Genomic DNA, 27222 nt, shown 5'->3' with positions numbered 1-27222 from the left:
ACAATTGATTGAATGTCATATACAGGTGCAATTAATCGCTCCTCAACCTTTTCAGGGTATTAAGTATTTGATTGTATAAAGGATTTAACTATAACTTGTTTAGTGAAATTTTAATGATAATTGTTGGTTTGTTTGCATGATTATGTTCTGTTTGTGATTAAACACAACTGCTATATAATCATTATAATTTATTTTTTTTTGTCTTTCAGAGAGATGTTCCTTTTCTGGAGAGAGACCACTGGATTTATGAGGATTAACAAAACTCTACGTGGACTGGGGTTTTCGCCATCGTGAGCCGATCTTTTTGTCAGGCAGAAGTTCTCAACCAACATTCACTAGATGATAAAAACAGTCAGGATTGCCATCCATGGTTTCTGCCCTAATAAAGACTATAGCATCCTACATTAATCAGATTTGCAAAGGAATGTTTACAAAGAAATTGGCAAAACCAATAAAGAAGAAAGAGAGAAGCGAAAATAAAGAGCCTAAATTGACCACTGATCTGCAAGCAAACAATTTAACTCTCTCTACCACACTGAAGACCACTGTTAAAAAGATATCCAAATGCTCTTCGGCACGTAACATTTCACTTGAGGAAGACGACGGAAAGAACGATTGCTCCTCCTTGTCACCCACTTTTAGCTATCGTGTTGCTATTGCAAATGGACTTCCAAAAAGCTCTCTGTTTTTGAATAATAATGAAAGCATTTTTCCTGAGGTTCTCTCAATTGATAGTAGTTACTGTGACTCTTTGAGTGAGACAAAACTGGTCAGACGTCTGGATGAGCGTAAATCATACACTATGCCAGTAAGACGAAACCGGAAGAGCTTGATCAGTTTGGCTCCTTCTGACGGCAGTTCTGAGGGTGAACGAGTGGAACGTTCTAGTCTACACACACTTAGACTAGGTGCTTTACGTAAGTTAAGAAAATGGAAGAAGAGTCAGGAATGTGTTTCTTCAGACTCCGAAGTGAGCAATTGGAGGAAAACCCTAGGCATCCGGAGCAAGTCCTTGGACCGTGCTGGAAGGCAGCAAAAAAGCGCAACCCTGGAACCTGGCTCCTCATCAACTGGTTGTATCAGTCAGACCCAGGATGTTATGGAGATGATCTTTAAAGAGCTTCAAGGAATTAGTCAGATAGAGACAGAATTATCTGAGCTACGCGGCCATGTAAATGCCCTGAAAAGCTCCATCGATGAGATCTCCAGCAGTGTGGAAGTAGTCCAGAGTGAGATTGAACAGCTTCGTTCAGGGTTTGTCCAGTCAAGAAGGGAAACACGTGATATTCATGATTACATTAAACAAATTAGCCATCAGGCCAATAATTCCACCTTGCGGTTTCTCAATGTTCCTGAAGACAAGTCAGAAAAAACAGAGAGTCTCATATATAAAATACTAAAAGACAAAATGGGTTTCATTGATGCTTCTAAAACAATCAAAATTGAACTTGCTCATAGATTAGGTCAACAAAGAGAATGTTCTAATGCTAAACCCCGCCCTATAATTGTTATTTTTGCAACACCTCAAGACAGGGATATAGTATTGAAAAAATGCTATAAACTTAAAGGAACCGGCATAACAGTCTCAACTGATAGCTTAACACATGATGGAAAAGAGAGAAAAGACAAAACATTGTCTTCCTCACAGACTTATGAAAGCATGGATATAAAGGTCCCAGGAAAGGATAAAGCAATGGAGAGTGATGACTGGGACTCAATGGATAGTGATAAGGAATTAGATGAATTGAGCAGAAATAAATATGCAATGGTGATTTCAAAACCGATTCACAAGAGTAAATCTGAGAAGAGGCGATCCCATGATCACAGCCGGTCAGGAGAGGAAGCAGGCTACTCAGGTGCAGTTCACTATGCTGATGACTCCTACTATGACCCAGACAAGCACGCAAAAGCTTACTACTCTGATCTGACCCCTGGATGGCTCTCTCAAAGTGACTATTCCACCCCTAAACTCAGCCGCTCTGAGTCTGACTGCTCAAAACTTTGCCAGTCATATTCAGAAGACTTTTCAGAGAGTCAATACTTTACACGGGCTAATGGGTGCTCCCTGCTATCCTCCTCAGATCAGGAACTGTGGCAGAGAAAGCAAGAAGATATGGCTTCGTCCTGGTATGTTAGCCCCAGTCACCCACTTGACCATGAGAATCAAACCTATGAACATAATGAGGTTGAGACTACAGAAACTATTGACAGTGGGGTGAGCAATGGACTTGTCTGCATGTCTGGGGACAGAAGCCACTACAGTGGCTCCCAGCTCTCACTTCAAGGTGACTTGTCACCCTGGAAGGACTGGCATCATCTTGAGCAGGGTGCTGACTCTGGCTTGGAAGCATCCATCGAGGTTAGCAGTCCCTTTGACCCATCAACAATCCCTGGATTTCCAGAAAACATTACTAAATGTCAGGAAGTTGATTTACAATTTGAAGGAGATGAGGAATTTATGATGCTTGACAAGGAATCTCCCTTACCACCCATAACAACTCACATAATTCCACCCATCACAGAACGGGAGTCTGTCATCAAGAGATCTGCACGGCAGTCAAAAGAAGGATGTATAGTGGCCACAAAAGATAGCACGAAAATTTCCGCTAAAGATACAGTTAAAGCAGTTCCAAAAGTGACACATAAACAAAGTAAATTGGCTCATAAAGAAGAAACCACCAAAATACTACCAAAGGAAAACGTAAAGGTTTCTGCTAAGGTTTCACCTAAAGTGACCTCTAAAGCAGCTCCTAAAGAATCACCTAAAGAAGTTCAGAAGTCAACGGCTAAACAATCCTCTCAAGCTTTGCCTAAAGACACAACTAAACTCACATGTAAAGATACCACCAAGGCCATTGTTAAAGAAGTAACATCTAAGGTAGCTTCTGTTGAAGCTGCTAAAGTGACTCCTAAAGTCATCCCAAAAGATAGTCCAACAATAACTGCTAATGAAAGCTCGAAAGAGCTTATTAAAGAGAGCCCCAAAGTAATACCCTTTGAGAGCCCCATCTCAACTCCTAAAGATTCTCCTAAAGAATCCCCTAAAGTCATTACAAAAGAACCTTCAAAAGTTCCATTGGAATCCCTTCAAGTTCCGTTGAAAGAAGTTCTTAAAGTTGCTCCAAAAGACGTTACAAAAGAAGCAGCAAAACAACCCCCAAAAGAGGCACCTAAAGTAACATCTGAGGAGACAGGTAAAGTACCCACTAAAGAACCTTCTAAGATTACACCAAAAGAAGTCACGAAAGCAACCCCCAAAGAGAGTACAAAGGTGACCTCCAAAGAAGCCACTAAAGTTCCCCACACTGAAGCCCCTAAAGAAACACCCAAAGTACCCTCTAAAGATGACCATAAGGAGCACTCCAAAGCAGTTGCTAAAGAAAAATTTCCAGAACTGGATGTAAATCATAGTTTTCAACCAACCCAGAATAAAACTTCATCTATGTATCGCAGTCAGAGTGAGATTAGAACAGAGAAGGTAGAGGAGGTTCCAAAGTCTTGGAGCAGTAGGCTCAGCATAGATCTTAGTGAGAAGTCCTTTGGGTTTGGCTTTGGGTCAACACTACAGCGAGCTAAATCAGCTCTGGAAGTTGTTTGGAAGTCTGGTTCCCAGAGTACCTCTGCCCCTCCTCCTGAAGAACCTACCAATTCCTCCTCATCATTTATGGGCCGTTTCCGTACCTTATCCACTTCCACTGCAAATAACTCTGCTACTACTGTTGACTCAGAGGTCTGCACAGAGTCTGCCCCCTACAAGGCAGCGGAAGAAAAAACAAGTGCCGAGGCAGAAGCTGGAGAACAATCCGTTGACAATGAGACTGACTATGTTGAAGTAATGGAGCAGGTACTAGCCAACTTGGAAAATAGAACTAGTGCTAATGAGGAAGAAGAAACAGGTAAGCCTGCACAGGAGGTTAAGACTTCTCAGGACTATGATGTGTCTGATGACATTGAAGCCTCTCAAGACAATGATGATTCTCAGGATTTCAAGGGCAGTCAGGATTTTGAAACCACACAGGACAATGAGGCAAGTAAACAGAACCGTGTATTGGAGTATGATTGCAGTTTGGATGGACAGTATGACGAAGAGTACAGTGAGGACTTTGAAGCCCAAGCCACCAAGGACATTGCTGAATATGATGCAATGGTGGAGTATGTGGATGTAGAGGAGCCAGATGAGGACAATGATGTGACAGAAGAAACAGAGGAGGGTGACGATGATTTAGAGGAGGAAGAGGCAATATGTGAGGAGGCTACTGAAGTTTTTGAAATTTTGGATCAAGAACAAGAGGATGAAAATAAAAATGTTCCAGAGGAGAAGCCCACTGAACCCCCACCCAAGAAACGTGTTCGTCCCACATTCAAAGAAGCAGCGCTGCGGGCCTACAGGAAACAGATGGCTGAACTGGAGCAGCAGATCCTGGCTGGGGGTATGACTCTTTGTTTATTCTGTCACACTGTCATTTTATATTGTACAGGGTTTTACACTCAGGTCATATAATTAATGTGTGCATAAATCACGTATAAAAAAAATACAATACATATGTTTTCATTCTATCAGCACTAACAGGAATAGCCATTCCTTCAAGCAACTCGAAATGTATGAACATTTTTGATGCGTATGTGTTTTGTGTTATAGGACATTTATTCTAAAATATATATACTTTTCACCAACTTATTTAGAACTGTACACTGTTGGTCTTGGATTTGGTCGGATACTGCTGATATTAAGATATCGTTATGAAGTTACTTGAATGTTATGCAAATTTGAAGATCTTCTGAATAAGTTGTAATATGATTTATTGTAATATGATTTGTGCTACACATATGGGTAGTGGAGGTGTTAGCACTGCTTGGGCTTTGGCAATTCAGGAACGTCACAGCAGACTCATTGTGTCCTGGGATGATGATAGAGGATTCTCAGATCAGTGTATCAGTCACCAGAAACAAGTGGTATAGATTGCATCTGATAAAATCTACTGCTTTACTTTCCACAGCACTTAGAGCACAGTAATCTACAAATGAGGAAAAAAAATAACAAGAGCAAGCTAAGTTGCTGCTTCATCTGTTTGGGATGTTATTTTACTAACCATGATCTCTTCAAAGGTGCATCACAGTGATAACAGGTGCAATGACTATGTATGGGTGATAAAATGAATGAATGAATGAATGAATGAATATGTATTCAGATTTATGTGGCTCAATGTTAGATTCTTGAAGCACAATGTGACTGAAAGGATCTAGCTGCTGTGTTTCCTGCAGTTTTACAATTTATCATCAAAATCTAACGTCAACAGTGACATTGGGACTAGCCTCCAAATTAAAATACATTCTTCACAATGAATTTAAATATGAAAAAAAAAATCCTGTGGTTCAGTTAAATCAAACATTATGTTTGTATGTCAAGGATGCACTTCACCATTTTTGTATCTGTAGTAAAGCATGAATCAATGGAGGAAAAGCCATCTTGTAAGTGGAATAAAAAACTGACCCAGGGATTTCCACTCCTACTTAAAATGAAAAAAAGCATTTGACCTACATACAGTGTGTAGTAGCAACTGTGGTGCTCTAGTGAGGATAGGCACTGCAGTTCAGGAAATACAGGACTCACGTGAAACTTCACAGATGTCTGCACCAACCAATTCATTCATCAAACACCCTGCAAAGTACATATTCAATTTTATTACTTACTGATAGCCTTACATAAGGAGAGCTTCCCCCACTACTGTATGGTTTTATGTAACCATGTATACTAACCTCCCTGGGATGCACTGACGATGCATTCAGGGTGTCCCCGGCATCTCGCCCATAGCCAGCTGAGATCGGCTTTAGCAGACCTGTGACCCACAAAGAGGATAATCAGCTGTGGATGAGATGATTGCAGTCGTCTTGTCTACAAGAAAAGGAATGGATGGATGGTATGCCAACCTTCAAGACCAAGAAACAATGTCTAACATGAGGCATTATTTGGCAAGATAGAAAGAACTGAACATATCTTCAAAATAATTCCATAAACCATGGATCATTCAATTTACTCTCTATCTATGTAAATACATCCATGCCAACATAATATAAACCAGAAATAAAAATTGATAACAATGTTTAACATTGCTGTATTTTACAATGGATAATGTAAATTGTAAAATATAGTTGTGTCAATAATGTAGTCCCTTCCCCCAAAAATGTCTTAAATATTTCTGGAGTGAAAGTTCCAGCTATTGACTGGCTATGATTGTCAGAAAGAAAAAAAAATCAATCACTTCTCACAACTGCATAATTTATGCAAGGTTGGGTAGTAGATTTTGAGCACATGAAAATGTGTGGCCAGTTGTCATAGGCTTTCTGATAGCTTTTTGCTTTTCACCTTTCTATGGGCCAGTTTGTTGCTTTGTGTGCACATCATGTGTTTTTATACTTTCTATACTTTGGTGAGTAGTGATATACAAGTCCAGATGCTACTTTTATTCTGCTGCCAATGGGAATATGTAAGCTAATCCTGGTCTGTCTGCTCTTGCATCTATGCAAATGTAATAGAGAATAGTCTGTTAACATCTCAAAACAAGCTCAATGCAGTTCAGTCATATATTATACATGCTTGGTCGGGGCCATGAATGTGTGTGTCTAAGAACTGGTTCCTTAATCTTAATATTGTATATTTTATATGTGTGTGTGTGTGTTTATATATATATATATATATATATATATATATATATATATATATATATATATATACACACACACACACACACACACACACACACACACACACACACACACACACACACACACACACACACACACACACACACACACACACATATATATATATATATATATATATATATATATATATATATATATATATATATATATATATATGTCTGTGTACAGTTTGCATGTACTCTCCATTTTGGAATGGTTTTTCATTTCCATTCCGGTTTCCCCCTATCAGCACAAAAAAAAAAAATCACAAGTCTGAGGAACTTGTTATGGTTATTTGTTTAAAAAATCCACAAACAAATCCACCTGCAAATGCTGTGAGCCATTTCATTATTTTCTCTTCATAGAAACACATCCAAAATCCATTTGGTTCAGTTTAGGTCACAAATCGTTTTATTATTGACAGATATGTCCAAAGATGGAAGCACAAATCTGCATACTTTATACAACTCCTCCCTCTCATTAACTTTATGCCTTCATCTCTGTTAGCGGGCTTTGTGCTCATCAGGCTCGTGCTCTGAACCGTGCTCACTGCTTTGTGTTGGAGCTGTGAAGGAAGTCCCAGCAGTACTGTCACTCTTGCCAGGCCTGTCTTCAACTGGCTAGAGCAGCGTCTGTATTCAGATGCTAATTCATACTCCCAAGGGCATTCTATAACCAGGTCAGCCTTGCTTGGAATATTTATAGAAGTCTGCTGCTCGTGAAGTTTGCTGCTTACTCCTGTGGGAGCAACGGAGGTAGACCATCTTTATGCTTAGTACACCGTTTCTTGAGAAAGCGTAGATTTGAAAAATGCAGATGCAAAAAAGGAGGAGTGTCTGTTGTTGTTTTTTAGTGACACCATCCAGTTCAAAGCACTAAATGAATGAACAACGCTGTAATTCAGATGACTGTTATAAACAGGGAAGCCTCCTCTGTCTGTAGTTTGTAACACAAAATCCAGATTTTCAGATTATACACTTGTAATACTGCGCTCTTCTTTTAACTACAGTGTAACCTAATCATCCTCATTATTATTCACGTTGTAAACATTTTTAAACCTGTACCACAACAATGTGGATTACTGTACATTGATTTTCTATATTGACTTTTGACTTTTTATTTGTAGAGATGAAACCTCAGTTTCAACAACAAGTGTATATCTTGTTAGATAATGGCAGATGAGACTTTGCTCTATTCCTGGTTCTTGCCCATAGGGATTCTATTTTTGCTCTGAAACTGAACTAAATAAACTGCCTAACATCAGAGCGCACCACCTCGCCCATTTAGTCATAGCTGAAAAAAAAAAAGGGTCTGAGGGGGAGAGTGGGTGATAACATTTAGTGTAGTTGATGTGTTGTCTCCTATAGAAGGAAATTGCCTCGTCATTTAGTATTGTGTGAATCATCAGAGGAACAAGCAGTGAAGGAACTGGTCACACAGACGCTCAGAATATTAACATCTCTTTCCAATTTACCACATTTCATACACCAGACACTGGAGGACTGTAACACCGCTGCAAAAATCTCCCTTTTGTCCACTTGTTTGATCCCCACCCTGCTTACTTGTAAGTAATGTGTGTGATTATAAAAAGCCTCTGTCAAATTGCTGAATATGTGATTAAAAAAAATATTTATTTCCTGAAAATCTACTTGTCTTGATGTAATTTACAATCTGCACGCTTAAAACTGTACAATTATTCCAAGGTCTTGGGAGCTGGACCCATAAAAATCTGTATTAGACATTATTTCAGTGTTAAAAAGTAAAAAAAAAAAAGCAAGTGATGTATTCTGTTAACATCCAACATTAAAAATCTACACATAAAATGAATTAAAACAAAAAAAAATAAAAATATTAAATGTATTTTATAAATATATTAGAAAACACAGCATGTCAGAATATTCACTATGTTAGTTATCGTATTTTAGTTTGTTGATAATGTCACATATTTGTAGAAAAACAAAAGGTAAACCAATGACCAGCTCTGTTCTCATCTAGAATGTCTACACTGGCAGTGAACACATACTTCTTTTTTGCTAGAAATTAATTGATAATAAGTATGCGCTGGCAACGCAGGCGGGGTGTACCCTGCCTTTTGCCGGTAGCCAGCTGGGATAGGCTCCAGCAGAGCATGAGTGGTTAGGCATCTTATCCAGGGTAAGATGCCTACCCTGGATAACATCCATAGCCTGCAGAGATAGGCTGCAGCATAACCTTGACTGGCAAGCTGGATAAACAGCTGTAGACGAGATAATTGCGAACGTCTCGTCTACATGAAAATCGATGGATGGATGGAATCAGCTCAGTGGTGCGATGATGATACATTAGCCTGTGATGATGACATTAGAAATGGTTATTGAAAGAAGAGCCATGTGAAAATCTGTACTGATGTCTTGATTTTACATATTTATTGTACTGAAAGAACAGATTTTTTTTTTTTGTATTTTCATGCTAATGTTTACCTGAATATGCACACAAGAGCACATGTTCCTGAGTGTGTTGCGCAAGAGTCTGGTCTTACTATCAGCTGTGTTCAGACTTTTCTTCTCCAGGGAGATCAGATCTAAATTTGATGTGTGAGAACTTACATTGGTACTAAAATGCAGGATTTACTGCTGCTGTTGATATCTCTAACTTTCTCTTCAGTGCACCCATGCAGTGTAGTTTACTATCAATCGGTTACACAGATTTAAGGCACCTATGAAATTAGGTTTGTATCAGGAGCCTAAAGCCCATCCCTGTCCTCTGGCTTTATCTCATGCAGCTGCAAACCCTTTGGTAGAGGCGACGGGCCTATCTTGTGTAACTGTGAACCTGAAAGTGGCTTAGCTGATCTCTGTCCATGTTACCCACTTGTGGCTTAGTTACTCTTTGAGTGTTGTGTCTCTCCATGTGTGCAGCTTTTGTTGTAACCTCACCCAATGACAATTTATCCTCTCAACAGTGCCACAGGATCTTTTTGGCTTCATGTTGACTGCAGTGCATTTTGAAAGCTTTTAAAATATCAGTGCCTCCATGAGGACCATCATCATGAAGAGATGCACTTGTGGTGAACACTAATGGCACTCAAGTGTACTAAGCACTCTGAGTAATAGCATCTGCCAAATACTGTCTTCTCAATCAACGTGTAGATCTGGAATTATTGATATTTTAGTGCTTATTAATTAATGTTTTCATGGTTGGATTTTTTTACTGGTGTCAACTTTCAAGTATATTAAGACAAAATTAAATTAAAGTTGCTGCTTCAACTTGACACACTCCTGGTCATCCCATCTGATGAACATATTGAATTTTTCTCCATGTCTCCTTAAATTGTTTGTGAAAACAGAATTAATGTCAACAGACAGTGATGATAGATTAGTTTCAAAATAAGTGAGTGTATTTCCAATGAGAAAAAACCAACACATTTTCTAATGTTCCACCTTTCTGTCATTTTCTTCTTCCAGACAGCACTGCTTTGGATACACAGGTTTTAAGTCGTTATTTGTAATCACAAATGTGACCATTTGTGGAATTGTTGCATGTGCATGTGTTTGTGTAATTTTCACGTGTTTTATGGAATGTAAGTACATCGTGTGTATTTTGTTTCTCCCTGTGATACTGTGTCCATTTGAGTGTATCTGTGAGTATCTGTAAGATCAAAGAAATTTTATAGTATGATAAAGGTATGAATGCAGTATCTGCCTTTGTGTCATCACAATAAGTATTGATTGTCCTTTTATTACGCCCTGTTTTTTTCAGAAAATGATTTGTCTTTCAATTCTGGTCAGTGAGGGGGGAGTGTTACACAATAGTCAGTTCTGGCCTCAAGCAACAAAAGCAGCAAAACTCCCAGTCTTGAGCCCACAAATAACATTGATGTGGAATAATTTGGTTTTTGCCTGTGGTACTTCCGTCTTTTCTCCCTGTGCTGCACGTCCCCTCTTCTGTCATTCATATTATCCTGAACTGATCTCCAAATGTACTATGTGTCATCAAGTTATACTTTTTATTTCCTTTGCTTATATCTTGCTCTGTTTTGTATTTACTTGTGTGCATTTAACTTCTACTTCCTTGTTTTACACTGGTCTTTCTTCTCTCTGCAGCCTCGAAGTGTTTTGGATCCCATAGTGCTCGGCTTGCAGACTGGAGGGTGGGTGGTGGCTCATGTCCTGATCTGATCAGTGCACAATTACACATGTCTTTGCTGTGGTGCTGTTTTGTACTTCCACACTGAGACTCATGTAGCTTAAATATCACAGACAGATTGGGGGCATATAGCCCCCAATTAAGGGATCGTGCTCCATGTTTTTGTCTTGGAAAAGAGAAAATGCCTGATACCTTTGCACTATCTGCAAGCATGTACTGTACACTAATGTACAATAAATGCTCCACATATGAATAAAGTTTGATGAAGTACATTTTTGTCATATGAAGTCACAGGGGAAAGAGCTAAAATATACTACTTAGCTTTGTTTACCCTAGCATGACTGTGTAGTCATCTGCAGCCTTCGTTGTGCATAAAGGTACTAAGAGACAAGCGCCACAGAGCGAGGCAGGGGCTATAGGTCTATAAGATACCCAACTTGTAACGCGGGTGTCTTTAGAGTCGTACCACCAATGTCGCTCTAGTATTTTGTCAAACAAACGCATGCATGTACATTAGTATGTACAGGCCCCTGTAACATCTACAAGGGAGTTGGAGAATGGAGAGTAAGAGAAGGGGAGATGATGCTTTGTATAAAGAAACACTCTCTGAAATTTGCATTTTTGAGGCTTGAGATCTATTAAAAATATAAGTATAATATGGAATCGGGATCCTGTTTATTAATTACAGGCGTCACTGCAGTAGAACCCAAAGGCAGATAATATGGGGCAATGAGAGTTTTTAGGAATAGCAGATGGTGAGAGGGATCACATGGAGCTTCAGAGTGTAGATTGTCGGCATCACGTGAGGTGAAGAGGATGGGGTGAGGCAAGTTAGAAAGGAAGCGTGATCCATGGTGTTTGCCGACTGTGTAAATCAACACCCCGCCTTCACAACAGTAATGTCTCTCCCAGTATAGCATTATTATGATATTAACGCTCCTTAAATCTGTCTACTTCTCCAGGGCTGGCAGCATTCTTTATGGTATTGACAGCATGCCAGATTTACGCCGCAAGAGGACAGTGCCTCTTGTCCGGGACCTGGTGAGTCATCTGCCTCAATAAGGTTACGTGTGATTTATGTGAAGTTTGAAATCCCAGTGACCGCATATTATATCACACTCGCTCTGTGTGAATATAGATCTCAGCCGGAGACAATAAAAAGTTTACTGTGAGTTGGATAAAATGAGTTAGGACTGTCGAAAGACCGTGATTGTTTCTTTTCATTACATAATAGTGCAGGACTGGCCCATATATAACCTTAATATTGTTTCATCTGACATCCAGGTATCAATAATGGCTATTAAAACAGAATTTGATTGTGGTTTTAATTCCAACTTTTAATGCAAAATCTGTATTTTTTTAAACTCCTTTCTTTTAGTGTTTAGATTTAGTTTAGATTAAAATCAAGTCAAAAGGGAGTGAATTGTAAAAAAAAAAAAAAATCAACTACCTAAGAATCTTCCCATCATGCATATTACTGTATTCTGTGTTCTGGGAATGTATTCTTAGTCATAGCTCTATTTAATAAATTAGCCTCAAGGGAATTTTAAGACCTAAAATCACACCAATGCTCACCCATTTGTTTTTTTATTGGACCATAATGTGTCATAGCAATCCCATGGAGAGGCTTGTTGCAGTACGGTCCACTTTAACACCATACCACATGGGTAGGCTTTGTGAAAGAAACAGGCCATCTGGATAAATATAGTTTGATTCTAAAAGTTAGTCCAATATATGCTGCACATTGTATGTCTGTCTTGTCAATGTTTGTGTCTTGTATTTCATGTATTCATGTATTTCAGTGTAAAAAATGAAAATATATCCAAACTCAAACATGTTTAATACCTGGATATTCCTAGTTACTTGTGAAATATTATGATGATTTCGCTGATGTCATACATCTAGATACTGATGATTGTTTATATCACAGAGAACAACATGAGTTGATGCTGTATTTGTCCATATCTCTCATGAAATTAATAACCAACAATGTCTTGGTAAGTATGGGCTGTCGTTTACTCATTTATCTGGATTTTGCGTGCATATTTGCCATTTCTACATAGACCCATAACAGCTATGGGTGATATTTTTCAGTGAGTTGTCAGATTTCAGCCTCGCCAGTGCTTGGCTCTTTTTTTCTACCTTCTTTGTTAATCGGCAGGTGTTAAAAATTTGTATTTAACTTGAAATGTTGACAACTCAACCCAAAAATATATCTGAAAGACTTCATTGACTTCTGATTTAACTGTGTGAGGCTTTTAAATCATGTAAAAGTGACACAAAGTAAGCCTTTTACACATGGGATGAAGTCAGCAGTCAGCAAACTAATTGGTCCCATGCCTCTCCTTTGTCAATGTTCCCCATTTGCTGTGTGATTGCTTCAGGGCAGCGACAGCGTTTGATTGGAACGGACAGTAGGGTTCCCCCATATTGTGGTGGGATACAAAATCCTGCACCAAGAAAAAGAAACAAAAGTCGGAAATTGATTTACAAAGCATTCAACCCCTATATTGTAGCTTGATAGATAAGATCTGGTTCTTTTTGTATTGCCCGTAGCATCCTCAGCAGTGCTGGTGCATGTTGATAAACTTACATCAACACTCACAGTTCATGTAGAGGTCACGTACCCTCCTACATTCTCCATGGCTTCCATGGATCTTTACCATAGCTGGGCTGTGCAGACAAGAGGGTCGTGGTAAAGACTGATCCAATATTGTCAGCTGTCCATGTCTGCATTCCTCTGTTACGTAACTTACTCCAGTATGGGATAAATGTCTATCAATCTCTGGTCATACAAACTCAATGGGTATACTGCAGCAACTAATTTGTGTATATGTGAATATCCATGTGTACGTGTGCGTGTGTGTATGTGTGTGTGTTATTTGTTTTTACCAGTTACCAGTTAATGTTTGAGTAAGTCAGAGGAGGTGTAGTGTATGCGTGTTTTCAAAGTATGCCTGAGAGGTTTGGTGTTGTGCAGTTCAGCTGGCTTCACCCATACAGGAGTGTGTGCGTCTTGTGTTTCCCCGTTTGCGTCGATGTAATGTGCAGAGCAGACAGCAGAAAATATGGTCAAAGCTTCATCCAACAGAAAACTGAATATGCCAAGCATGACTGCAGTTTAGTAATGTCCAATGCATGAGGGGATAAAGAATCATGCAACGGCTTAGTAATCTCTCTTTGATGAATAGTTGAATCTCTCTAGCTTTGTGCCCCAACCAGCAGTCCTGCATGGCAGTTGAGACACGTGTGCGCTCACTATGGATAATAAATACAAGTCCTCTGTTGTTTGTGCTTTAAACATTTGCCCTCCCACACCTTCTCTAATTCAGCTCCTTTATTTCTTTCATTCTCCAACCATTGGCTTCTGGAAATCACAGGCTTTGGTAAGATTGCGAAATGTTTTGTTTTTGTGCACAAGCTAAGAAAAGAGAACCGGTTTTTGTCTTTAGTCGCATTTGTTATTGAAATGTACATGAATAGTTTTTAATTAATTTATCTATGTCATCTATTTAGTTTCTTCCCAGAGTACAAAATATTATTACACAGTCACTAGCTGTTAAACTACTTATACACTTTAAAATCTTTTAAAGTGCTGCGTAAATGTATAGAAAGCTTTGAGTGTGGGAATCTTTCTGTTGTCACTGTGTCATTGTCATTTCCTTTCCTTTTCTTCTCTCAGACGCTCGCTGCTCGAAAGGCAGGCATCTCGTTCGCTCTGGTGAACAGGTCCACTCTGAATAATGAGGACCTGGTGAGTACTACCATACCTGCAATGCCTGCTTGGAAAATCATTTTCAATTTGGTGTGCAGTCTAAGTGAGTAATGAGGGGCGTTGCGACCATTGGGCAGTTGCTTGAGAGAAAGGTTTGACTCAGAAAGAGTTTTAGAACTGTGTTGTGTTGCATCAATTATACCTCAGGATCAGGGATCATATTGGCAGGAACACGTGGCACAAAAATGAAAAAGTTCAATTAAATTTGTTCTTTAAATCTTATGATGCAGATGCAGCTCGCCATCACCTCCAAACTCTTGTTTTTGCAAACAATTTGGTCTTATTCATGAACATGTTGCCATTGTTAGAATCTGATGAAACCCTTCATTTAGTCACAAGCATAGTGTATCGAGTAAGGCAGAGTTACAGAAGCCTAAACTAAAAGAGTCTCAGTCAGTGGTGAGAGACACTATAGTGTTGACCTCCAAATCTCCCTGTGCATTAATTGATTGCAATTCTTCCCTCCCAGAGGGAAGAAAGTCTTAAAAGAGACAAACAGCATGAGAGAAAAGTTTCTCAGCCAGACAAACAAGCAGGCCATATCATAGCCATGAGCAAAAAGGATGTGTCCAAACCTGCAAGACTAGTCAGTTTGATTTTTTAAGTATACTCCAAAATCGTTTGATTTGTGTACTTGTCCAAATAACTTGACTCAGTACTCATGGTCCAGCTGTCCAGATGCTCTGAAAACAGTCTTGATTGCTTACTAATAGCCATGGGGTTGATTAAAAGGGATAAAGGGATGTAGAGTATTTCACACAGTTTCTCCCTCATCTGCCAGAAATTACATGATGCACTGTGATAAATAGGAAGTTGATTCGGAGATTGCACCACAACAGAAAGTAAATAATTTATCTTCATAAATAGTCCAATTTTCCATATTTGGAACAAACGAGTAGTTTTTAATGCAGGCATATATGATGGAAGCTGATTTATGAGATCTGAGCTTGGCTGTAGCTTGTATGGTCTTGGTAAGTAGGACGAGCAGATGTCAGAGTTTTATCTGCTGCATTAAGTCCAGGAGAGTGCTTTCCAGTAAGGATGGTGAGAGTGCTCAGTTGAACATATGCTGCTGAAAATTGCAGATGAGTTAAGAGTTAGGGGTAGCGAGGACAGAGGATGAACAAAGACAGGGAATGGTGAGAGATTGAGTGGGTGAGGAGAATATTAGATATAAGAAGGCCTTACTATTGTGACCCTGTGGACCTAATGTTACTAATCAGACAACCATGTTGAACAGTCTTCCCTCCACATCCTGGAGTAATATTTAAGCTTTCCGCCATCCTCTGCCCATTTTCCTCTTCTTTTTTAATTTGATTAATATTATTCTGATTACAATGTTGTCATCAGTTATTCCTGATGTGTGGAAGAGTCTGTCTCAATGCTATGCTCTTTGTGCCTCATGTTTCCCATGTGTCTGCTTTCTAGAGCATAAAGAACATTATGTGTGGGCCGGCTAACCGTCCCTGTGTCTGTTCAATGTTCCGAGTTGCATATGATCTGAGCGCCAGAGCGTTTTAACAGTGACAGTCAACATAAACTTACCTGCCTAGTCAAAGAGAAGGAGAAAGGAAGATGAGAGTCAAGCTCTGACCCGGGTCAAGCATTATCTGAAAACAGGATGTGATGTGTTGTTCGAAGTCAGCTCAGATACCATCAGGCAAATTAGCAGCAGCAAAATATACTACGGCTCTATATTGATTTTCATTTGCTCGCTTGTCCAAATAATCTGTATTGGTTTTATGAATCCTGCCAGAGAGAGTTTGGCCTTGCTTTTTGAAAATCTCACATGAGCACTCTGTTGAAATGGTTTAAAGTTGAAGCTAACGATTACAGTTGCAGTAGGATAGCAGTGTCAGCAAAGGGGTTGACAAGGGCAATAGGTAGTAAATTGGAGAGGAGGGTTGAGAGAAGGAGAGATGAGATTTTTCTCTGTCATGTTGGTCTCAGTCAGAGGCTGCTACTGTTGCTGTCAATCAGTCCTATGAGAGTCTTGCACAAAATCACCTCCTTGTCTAACACATGAGACTCACCCATGTAGCACTTCTCTCACATCTGCTGCAAAGCCTGACATAAGCTGTCATGAATTGGAGTGATGAAACACAGAGATGGAGGTAAAACTACAAGTGATAGAGCCAACAGAGCTGTGTTAGTGTATTACGTAAATACTGAACTCCTAGTCATGCACCAGTCAAATAGTGGCCAAGTTTCACAGTTTCAAAAGACATTTAGTCTGCTGGTAGGTTAGAGAATGAAAACCTATATTCATACCAGCCAAGTTCATTCACAGCAAAATTAAATATATTGTACTGACTGAGATCTATCCCAGTCTTATAGAAATTTTTGCTCAATCATCTGCTTCAGGCAGTTCAGTATTAGGAGGAGCAAGTTTTAAGGTGTGACCCCCGTCTGGCATATGTGTAAATTATGGATCAACCTCTCTTCATCTTTCCCTTTTGACATTGAAAGGGAAAGATCTCTCTGTCTTCCTTTGTATTTCTTAAATCTCACCCAGGACTGAGCAAACCTTTCTGCTGCTTCAACAAACGTTCCACGATGTTAGACAACCTCATTGTCGTGTCATCTGTTGCCATTTAATCACACTTGCAGAAGTTTGCAAATGTGTAATACTCTCTGCATGTATGTATGAGTGCTTTGTGGCAAAGTCAGGGCTACTCCTGAGGTGTTAAAAAGCAAATTGTCAACACAAAATGGGGAGCTGAAAGTAACACAGGGGAGTAGAGGGCTGAACCAGAGTGGAGAGAAATACCACTTTCAGATTTATTTAATCGCCATACATCTCCTCTCTGTCACTTTCTCGCCCCCTTTCTCTCTTGCTTTCAATCTGGATAATGCTCACTTTTAAAAACCTTATTTACAACAACCATTGATTCCACCCTCAAGAATTGGCAAGTCTCAGCTTATTTTCAGTCCTTGTAGATGGCAAGGCTTCTACACTAAAGCATTCTGCTTGAAAAGCTTTCTGTTGCACAGAAATCAGTCCACACAGGTTTCTTGCACACTTCAGAATTTGGTCTGGAGGAGTTTTAGACAGTAAACAAGTCAATGTCTACAAAGCCTCTGGGTGCTAAGGATGCTGTTAATCTAGGTTTAATGAGATGTAAGGGTGAGTTTGTCTCACACAGCTGACCTCTCCATTAATGGTAAGAGGATTACAAAAGGGAAAAAAAAGAGCTTTAAAATTATCAATTGTTCTAAAGTAATCTGTTGTAACCTTTCAATAAAAAAGCTGAGGAATACTTTTGAAATATTGATGCAGGTTCACCGGCCTACATACATATTTACAAAGGTTTGTGTTTGTCTGTGTTTTTGGATTTTTAAAACAAAAGAAGATGTTGTAATGATATTGAACAAATGTGTTCTCTGAGCAGGCAAATGCCTCTTTTTAACACTGATTTCAAGATGCATTCAACATTCCTGAAAGCTATTGCAACATGCTTTGTTTGACTTTTAAGGCTGTTATTTCAGCAACATCAGCCATGCTTTCTGTATTTTTTCATCCCCATATCATTTCCAGAAATGTATTCAAGACCTCATCATTCCTTTTTCAATATTCACTTTCAGAAACTGCACGTCTTCAAGAAGACTCTCCAGGCCTTGATTTACCCAATTTCATCAACCACACCGCATAACTTTGAGGTGTGGACAGCGACTGCACCTACCTACTGTCATGAGTGTGAGGGGCTGCTGTGGGGTATTGCCCGTCAGGGCATGCGCTGCTCAGAGTGTGGTGTTAAATGCCATGAAAAGTGCCAGGACCTGCTCAATGCTGATTGTTTACAAAGTAAGGACCATAATACTTTTATATGCAGTTCAAAATGGTGCTGAAATTCACTCAAGGCGTTGCTGGTATAGTGCTGCATTGTCCTATACATGCAAAATATTATCCATCTCTTCAGTCTATCGCACTGAAAATGCATTCAACATATTTCATTTTTCACATCTTACATCTTTGATATTTACATTTTGTGAGTCTTGACTAATGCTGCTGGTGGATAATCAAATGATTTATAAAATTATGATTAAAATCAGTCAAATCTAAATCCATGATATGCCTGGAAAATGAGTGTAGCGCTAGTGGGACACCTGCTTTTGTATTACTTTTACTTCTTGCATCTCTACGTTTTTATGAATACCCACACTGAATGAAGACCCAGGTCAGGTCCTCCAACAGTGAAGATAGATGTGCTTCCTGCTGGGTCACCAACTACAAGTCAACCTTCACAGATATTTTGCACCATCAATCTCAGAACATCTCTTAGCCTTTCTTCTTAGCCAAACCCAATAGCTACCTCATTCTGTCTCCTGTGCAAGCTCTGTCTTTTTTGGCTTTTGGCTTGTGACGTCACAGTTGCAGGCACTGCTGTCTGAGTCTTACCTCTGCAACCTACATCCACTGGACAGGCAGACCTTCTCCACCCAGCCTGTAGTCACAACACTGACAGCTCTTCTGAGTTGTACTTGTTTACAGTATTTTTTTCTGCAAAAGCAGCCTCCATCCTCTCCTCCCATGGGGCATGACAGTTCATCCATGATGACCGCCCTAGCAGAGGTAGACTATATCTGACCGTAGGGATCTACGCTGCCTACCAGCAACCAAGGTTGTCCAATAAGGTTGGATTTTGAGAGTCACAGAGTTGAAATGTTTCCTCTGAGCCATAACCTCTGTGCGGGTTCTGTGGACTTAAGGATGATGTCATATGAAGCCTTGGTCAGGAACCATAGCCTTGCTAGAGGCAATCTTCACATATTTGCCAGCAGCTTTCTAGTCGACCATCTTAGCAGGTGGGCTCACAGCTCTGACTTTGTAGCTTGCACTACTTCTGATATTGCAAATCTTTTCCTTACTTTGTGGCTTTGGACTACATCTTTGGTGTTGTTCCCCAACTTAAAACCTGCCCTGTATATCTCCTGGTATCAATTACCTGGTTTAATGCCTGCATTGTAGTCCACTTTCATCCAGCTGCTATGGAAATTTTTGTATCACTGATTGTTCTTGTTCTTACGCTCACTGCTTGAAGTCATATGTGGCATTTGCACTGTTTCCACATTACAGCTTCCAATCAGCTGTTTCAGTCATGGTATCCCTGTTGTAACAGTGTACAGTTAATGGAATGCAGACTTCAGAATTCTCAAGATAATCCTCACACACTTTAAATGGATTAGCCACAGTATGGCTATTTTAAATGCCAATGCCGTATGGTTCCAACTGTGATTTGTCTTTATCACATTTCAATCTGCACTCAAGAACATACTCTAGTTAGATGATACCAATCAGACATAGAGAATTAACCATCACATTCGCCTCTTTTGTTTTACAAACATATACTGTACGTGCAATACGAATGCATTAATGTCTAATCCCTCATTTAAGCCAGGTAGACTCAGTGGGAGATAAATAGCTCTGCTTGCTGTAATGCACAAGTTTATTTCTTTTACAAAAACAAAGTTGGCTTTGATAAATATGGTATGCCCTGACAGACACGGCAGCCTGACACTGGATAGATCATTTTTGATTAAAATAATATCAAGATATTAAATATACAGAAACTTGGGGCTCAACACTCACATTTTGTTTCAGGGGCAGTGGAGAAGAGCTCCAAGCATGGAGCAGAGGACAAGACCCAGAATATAATCATGGCTATGAAGGAGCGTATGAAGATAAGAGAGAAGAACCGTCCAGAGGTGTTTGAGGTGATCCAAGAGATGTTTCATATCAACAAAGAAGAATTCAATAGCCATTTGAAGATAGCCAAGCAGGCTGTTTTAGATGGGACTTCCAAATGGTCTGCCAAAATCAACATCACAGGTCAGCCTGGTTCCCCTTGTCATATTAGAAAGTTCATTTTTCAATTTGACCTTAAAATTCTTAATTATGAAACGATCAGAGTATTTTAATTATAATGGTATTTATTAGCTCTTATTCACAGTTTAGCAGCTAATCAATTGAATGGTAATGATGTCTTTCAAACTAGTGATCAAATTGCAACTGTTGTACTTTAAATATGAATCTCCCAATCAATCAGTCAACCAGTCAAGCTGTCCCTGTGATGCCAAAGAAAACATCATACCTGAGCACATTCAGACACTCACTAGGAAAATTAGACTCAAATACTCCTCCTCCTCCACCTCCTCCTCCTACAACTACTACTATTACTACTACTACTACTACTACTACTACTACTACTACTACTACTACCACCGAAACTACTATTACGACTACTATTAATACTACTGCCACTACTACTACTACTGTTATTACCACTACCCTAACTGTTACTACTACTACAGCTAATAATTTTGAGAATGATTCATCATTATCCATTTTTGAATTTTTTTTTTAATCCTATGTTTAACAAACTGTTTATTGACATTAATCACAGTATTTTATTTATCCAAGGGAAATAAGGTCAGGAAGTCCACTTTGAAACCTCATCCCCCCGACTCCAATCCATCCGTTTGGTCACTGGTGCAGGCCCAGCTCATTTATTGCTCACCTTGCATTTCTCACAGTGCCAATGCACCAGAGAAAATTGAAACGGTGTGGGAGGGAGACAAAATAGAAAGGGAATTGGATAGGGAGGAGAAGTGTGTGAAAAGGGAAAGGACCAAATAAAACACAGAGCAGGGAGTAGAGAGCGAGAGAGACAATACAATTGCCCGAGGTTGCTTCAGCCCATATTGCCAGGGTCTTATTGAATGTTCAATTTTAAAATGTACTTAACAACTTATTACTTATTCACCATTCATTAGATGACACTGACTGGATTGACTTTCCAACACCTTGTCAGTGACCATGAGTTATTCTCTATCTTGTTAATGTTCTGCCTACAAGGTCCACCAGTGGATATAGAAATCGATCCTACAAACTATTATCAGCTAATTTAAAAAGAAAAAAAGTCTGCTAATGACATATTCTGGTACTCTGCCCTGATCATATCTTTATATCAAAACAAAAGGAAAATATTGGATTAAAAGGCAGCAAGAACAAGTGTGTTTGAGCATTACTCTGTTTGACGCCTAGGAATGCTCACAACAGATCTGCGGCAGATGGATGGGCAAACATCTTAAACTATCAAAGAATTATTTTGAGGATAATTGTGCTCTTTTTGATGGTGAATTTTTTAAAGAAGCACAGATTTGTGGCTGAAATATAACAGTTATAATTGGTCGCTCACTGTTTATTTCTGTACATCGAATGTAAGTTATTCAAAGTAGCAGCCCAGGAGTGAATGTTTATTGCACATGCAACTGGAGGATACAAACAGCACTTTGGTGACATATGTATACATACTTTGTTGACTCAGACTCCTGTTTTACTACAGTAGGTATTTTGCTTTGAACACTCCTGGAACTAGCAGGTCATGACTCTTCAGACCCTTATATCCTGCAAACCAATCTCTGTCAGCATTGAACTGAGGGATATATATGTTCCCTGAATTATTTAGATGGTCACTTATGCATATTTAATGCATCAGTGTCGTTTTTCCCTTTTATGGCACTGTGAAATACTACTGTCTCTCATTCTCTGAAACCTTCCACTGTGTGTGGAAATAAGAATTTGCATTACAGGCATGTTTTTAAAATGACATCTTAGCTCATAGTAATATTCAAGCAGGGGGCAGCATCACAGAGATGAGATCTGCATGTGACTTGGATGCAGAGATATGTAAATCACATATTTTTGGAATATTTTGAATACGGCATGTACACACCAAGGCACACATACACACACACACACACACACACACACACACACACACACATACACACACACACACATGCAAAATACATAACTAATTTATTAATTGAGTTCATCATGATTCCAGCACCAGTAAAATGAAAGACATGAATCGGTAGACACATGACTTTTAATATTTCTCTATTACTGTCTTTTCTGCAGTCATGAGTGCACAGGGCTTACAGGCCAAGGATAAAACTGGCTCCAGCGACCCTTACGTCACCGTCCAGGTGGGGAAAACCAAACGCAGAACGAAAACTATCTTCGGCAACCTCAACCCCATTTGGGATGAAAAGTTCAATTTGTGAGTGTGCTCTTTTAATTTCCCCCCTATCCAACCAGATAATCCCCACAAAGATTAAGAATCATCTGTTCAAACAATCAGTGAATAAATGAAAGATTTTTTTTTAAAGTTTTGCCTAACTTAATAGCTTGGGAAATTACTCTCATTTACGACATGTTGCGTAACTGCTGCAGCAGCACCGACTTTGGAAATTTAGTCTCTGATAAGAACAGCTTTAGAATACATCCATCAGCACAGGCAACACAAGTCTTAAATCTTTAAATCCTTCTGTGCTTAACTGCTGTATTAGGACGTGACTTCTCATTTTTAAGGACTTCTACATTGTGCTGACTCAACCTCTGTGTCTTTGTTTTAAGCACAGGGTATTCTCCTTGTTCAGTTTAGATAGACAATAACCACTCAATCTACTGCTCACCTCTCAGCCTCTGGCACAGTTCAGCTGCTATAATAACACTACCAGTCTTATATTTAAAGCAGTTGGTAGTTCATCCCATAATCCATATATGAAATACAATACACTCCCAATATAATAAATAATTTGAAAAGATTTTGTTAGAGAATACTTGAGGTGTATATATGTGTAAAATTGGATTTATCCAAATAAATGCTATCATGTCATAACAAAATAGGAACAAGTTTGAGGAATTAAATGCAATTTCCCTATTCAAGTTTTGACTCCACACAACAACCCAGTCCTGGGCAAAAAATAGCACGTATTTTCATGTTGCATGTATATTTTAGAAGTTGTTTTTCTTCATCTTTTTGCTTCAGTCTTTGCATCAGGAACAAAGGAATACTGAACTGACTTTCGAGTACAGTACTTAATATGCTGTCTTATGTCATATATATATACAGTAAAGTCATTGTGGGTGCATCTGTAAGTACACACGCACGCACGCACACACACACACACACACTTCTTTTCTTTTCTTTTCTTTTCTCCTCTTTTCTTTTCTTTTCATTCCTAATCGTTACTGTAAGGATGGAACACGGACATACAAGACACTGTTAAAAGATCGGTGTTTTCATCAGAGTTTGCTATGTTGACAAAGACTAGCAGCTGATGACATTTTTCAATGTAAACAACAAGAATTCCAACTTCAATTTCATCTCGTGGTAACTATCCATAAGTTTGGTAAATTTAATGGTATAAATATTTTTTTCTTCAGAAATGGCATAACTGAGTAAATGCTATCTAAAAGTTTTAGAAATACATTTTCTTTACATTAACACGAGTCATGTTTTTTTGCACGAAATGCACAATGTGTATGTATGTTTGTACATATGGCTGTTTCTGTTGTCAGTTACAAACAAGGCTCCACATCTGTAATGAGACTCCAGTGGTGGCTGTAATAAAACTCCTTTCCTATTAGTACAAACTTGTAGATTAATAGAGCGATACATTACTGCATGATTGGCTTAGAGAAAGGTCCAGGACTAGAGGCAGCAGCAATCACTGCTTCCCAGGAAAGAGATTACTGTAGTTAAAAATAAAGTACTACTTTTTTTTCTTTTCAAACTAAAGTGTCATTAGATCAAGAAGTAATGTGTTGCTTTTAATTCCAGTGTCAAACAGTCTGACCCTATCTAGAGATGAACGCTTTACCCACCTATGTTCTATTTAGCAGAGTTATTACTGAAAAATCTCTATAAGCTGCACCAATGTAAGCATCAACAAAGAGATGGATGTAAAGTTTTCGCAAGTAAAATCATCGCTATGAATGGCACACGGTCTTTCTTGTGAAACACTCAGCTCTACTCTAATGGTTTCAGCTCGCAATCCAGAGAAACAGACTAAAGATAATGCAGTATCTTGAGGTAATTGTTCCTTGCAGGCAGACAGCTCCTATCCACATACACACACACACACACTCATGTACACAAAGTCATTTGATTTTGGACAAGAATTGTTCTCTGTATCTTACTTAGAAAATGTTCGGGCAGTGCTAATGTGTGTCTGAACTTGTGTTTATGCTTAAATTGTACGTGTGACTGTCACTGTGCTCCACTGACTACACTGACCTAATGAGCTGTCATTCAATTTGCTGCCGTTCACATTGCTTTGATTGTTCTGGCATGGCAAAATCCTCATCTCTGAAATTGCAGTGAATGTCACAATGCCACTGACCGCATCAAGGTTCGCGTGTGGGATGAGGATGATGACATCAAATCCCGGGTGAAACAGCACTTCAAACGAGAATCAGACGATTTCCTGGGCCAGACCATCATCGAGGTCCGAACTCTGAGTGGAGAAATGGACGTTTGGTACAATCTAGGTACATCATGCTGAAATAAACATGCTAAACAGTGTTCTTACAGAATGTCATGGTGGGAGGGATTATTACAGTAAAACAAATGAAATGCATTCTCTATATAGTTTGATTATCATGTAACAATACAATTTTGAAGTAGACTTTTTGAGATAGATTTCTTTATTTTTTATTAGGACATGGACATCACAGTTTCACTGGTTTTATATATATATATATGTATATATATATATATATATATATATATATATATATATATATATATATATATATATATATATATATATATATTCATTTTCTGCGGGCTGATAATTGTCCAATTCAGGCAACAATCCATTAATGCACTAATTATCTTATGTCTGCTTTGTAATATCGGATTTTTGCTTTCAAAACATAATGTAATTATTTAGATTAATTATGATTACGACTCATTTTGAAGGACATTAACGCTAAAAAACATCGACCAGTCACAACATTGCACTGGCATACAGTCCCTATAAATATATTGTCCCATAGCGTATGCATGTATTGAGATCTCCATTATTAACCATGCATTTTAAATCCATAAAGATCTGTGGTTCAGCGGCTGTCACAGAGCCTTAACAGTTTATTTTCCCATAAATCACTGGTATTCCCATACTGTGTGAGGTGGAGGAAGGGCTTTGCTCACCCTCTGTCCACCATTTCTGCTCTATTCATTTTTAAATATTCACAATGAATGTTTAAACAGATTTTCATTGGTCAGGGTGTCCACCCCTTCAGTTGCTTCACTGTTCAAGCCACTTCAAATCCTCTTCAATCTGTGCTTTTGTGCATACAGCACTAGACACTTTGCATACTACTAGTTCTCACTTGAATCTTATCACAATGATGATGAGAATCCCACTCATTTTAGACACCAGAGATTAATTGGCATGAGTGCACAGACACAGTCCATTCAAAGTCTGTAAAAACATCATTCACAGTGGAATCATTCTGACCTTTGCTTGCACGCAATTTTGCCAAGCAGTATTAGCAAGTATTAAAATCTGTTTTATATATGCCAAGTGAGCATAAGAACAGATGTTACCATGATGGGAAAAAACAAAACATAACATTTAATTATTTTTTATTATTTTTCAGTATCTGTAGTCAGTCCTCATGCATTTTACATTTAAAATTTTTCCACTTCAACTAAAGGAATTAATGCTTTAAAAATGCAATTTTCGGAGGGTGTGGTATTAAGGAACTGTTAAAATAATCCGTCATTACCATTATAGTGTCTTTGGACTGTGAGTGTCGACTCAACATGGATCTAACTACAGGAAAATGTACCTTTTTTTTGTTAACTGAAGTTATAGAAGAATCCATCTAGGTTATATGTTACAGATAAACGGACAGACAAGTCTGCAGTGTCTGGTGCCATTCGACTGAAGATCAGTGTGGAGATGAAGGGAGAAGAGAATGTGGTTCCACCTCACGGCCAATACACGTGTTTACATGAGGTAAATATCAGGGGGTGATTCAGCAACAGGAAATATGTTCTCAACTGAATGTTAATCGCCATCTTTATGGAACCGTTACGTTGCTGTTAAGACAATTGAAAAAGAAAAAAAACATTAGCTGTGAAATGGTGTCGCTTTCAGTGGTAACAGTAACAACCCAGCAAAAATATGTATTTATATCAGGATCAGAAATGACTGCAGCTATGATAAGGGTTTCCTTTTGCTGGCATGTAATGTTCTTTTTTTATTACTTGTTGTGACACTGTGCTTCATCACCATAACTTGTTCCGTTATCTTTTGTGCCACTTGCAGAATCTGTTTCACTACCTGACGGAGGTGAAGAACGGTGGGGTAGTGAAGATCCCGCAGGTGAAAGGGGACGAGGCGTGGAAGGTCTACTTTGACGATGTGTCTCAGGAGATAGTGGATGAGTTTGCCATGCGATATGGAGTGGAGTCCATCTATCAGGCTATGACGTTAGTACCACCCTGATCTATGATCTTTTACTCACCAATCTGTCAGTGTCTCATTCAGGAGCATGGAGGAGACAAGGAGATGAGAGGGGAGTAGAAGGAAATGTGGAGTACGAGAATATGTCTCCTCAGCAGGACCAGGGCTAGCAGGGCTAGCAGGGTGATTAAGGCCTAAGTTAGTCTGATAAATTGTTGATCTAGGAAAACTCCCAGACAATTTTGGTCACATTGATATTGGATGATGTGGCAAAGTGGCACAACGGGTAGCACTGTCATCTTAGAGTAAGAAGATTCCTGGTTCAAGTCTGTTTTGTGCAGATTTTGTAT

The 27222-nt window shown here is 39.0% G+C and overlaps 1 protein-coding gene across 1 annotated transcript in view; it reads left to right on the top strand.

Moving 5' to 3' along the window:
• The first annotated feature begins 364 nt into the window (after nt 1-364).
• Nucleotides 365-27222, top strand: part of LOC137592655 (protein unc-13 homolog C) — an 81825-nt gene continuing 54967 nt past the window's right edge. Inside the window, exons 1-12 of the mRNA XM_068310964.1 lie at nt 365-4430; nt 10146-10168; nt 10785-10831; nt 11790-11868; nt 14208-14213; nt 14510-14581; nt 18188-18407; nt 20205-20432; nt 22527-22668; nt 24775-24944; nt 26307-26422; nt 26735-26898. Of these exons, the coding sequence (XP_068167065.1) occupies nt 368-4430; nt 10146-10168; nt 10785-10831; nt 11790-11868; nt 14208-14213; nt 14510-14581; nt 18188-18407; nt 20205-20432; nt 22527-22668; nt 24775-24944; nt 26307-26422; nt 26735-26898 (5330 nt within the window). The 5' untranslated portion in view covers nt 365-367. The remainder of the gene's footprint in view (nt 4431-10145; nt 10169-10784; nt 10832-11789; nt 11869-14207; nt 14214-14509; nt 14582-18187; nt 18408-20204; nt 20433-22526; nt 22669-24774; nt 24945-26306; nt 26423-26734; nt 26899-27222) is intronic.

The sequence above is a fragment of the Antennarius striatus genome, chromosome 1, assembly GCF_040054535.1.
Source record: "Antennarius striatus isolate MH-2024 chromosome 1, ASM4005453v1, whole genome shotgun sequence".
Taxonomy (NCBI): Eukaryota; Metazoa; Chordata; class Actinopteri; order Lophiiformes; family Antennariidae; genus Antennarius; species Antennarius striatus.
Note: the sequence above shows the minus strand (reverse complement) of the source record. Positions and strands in the feature narration are given on the sequence as shown.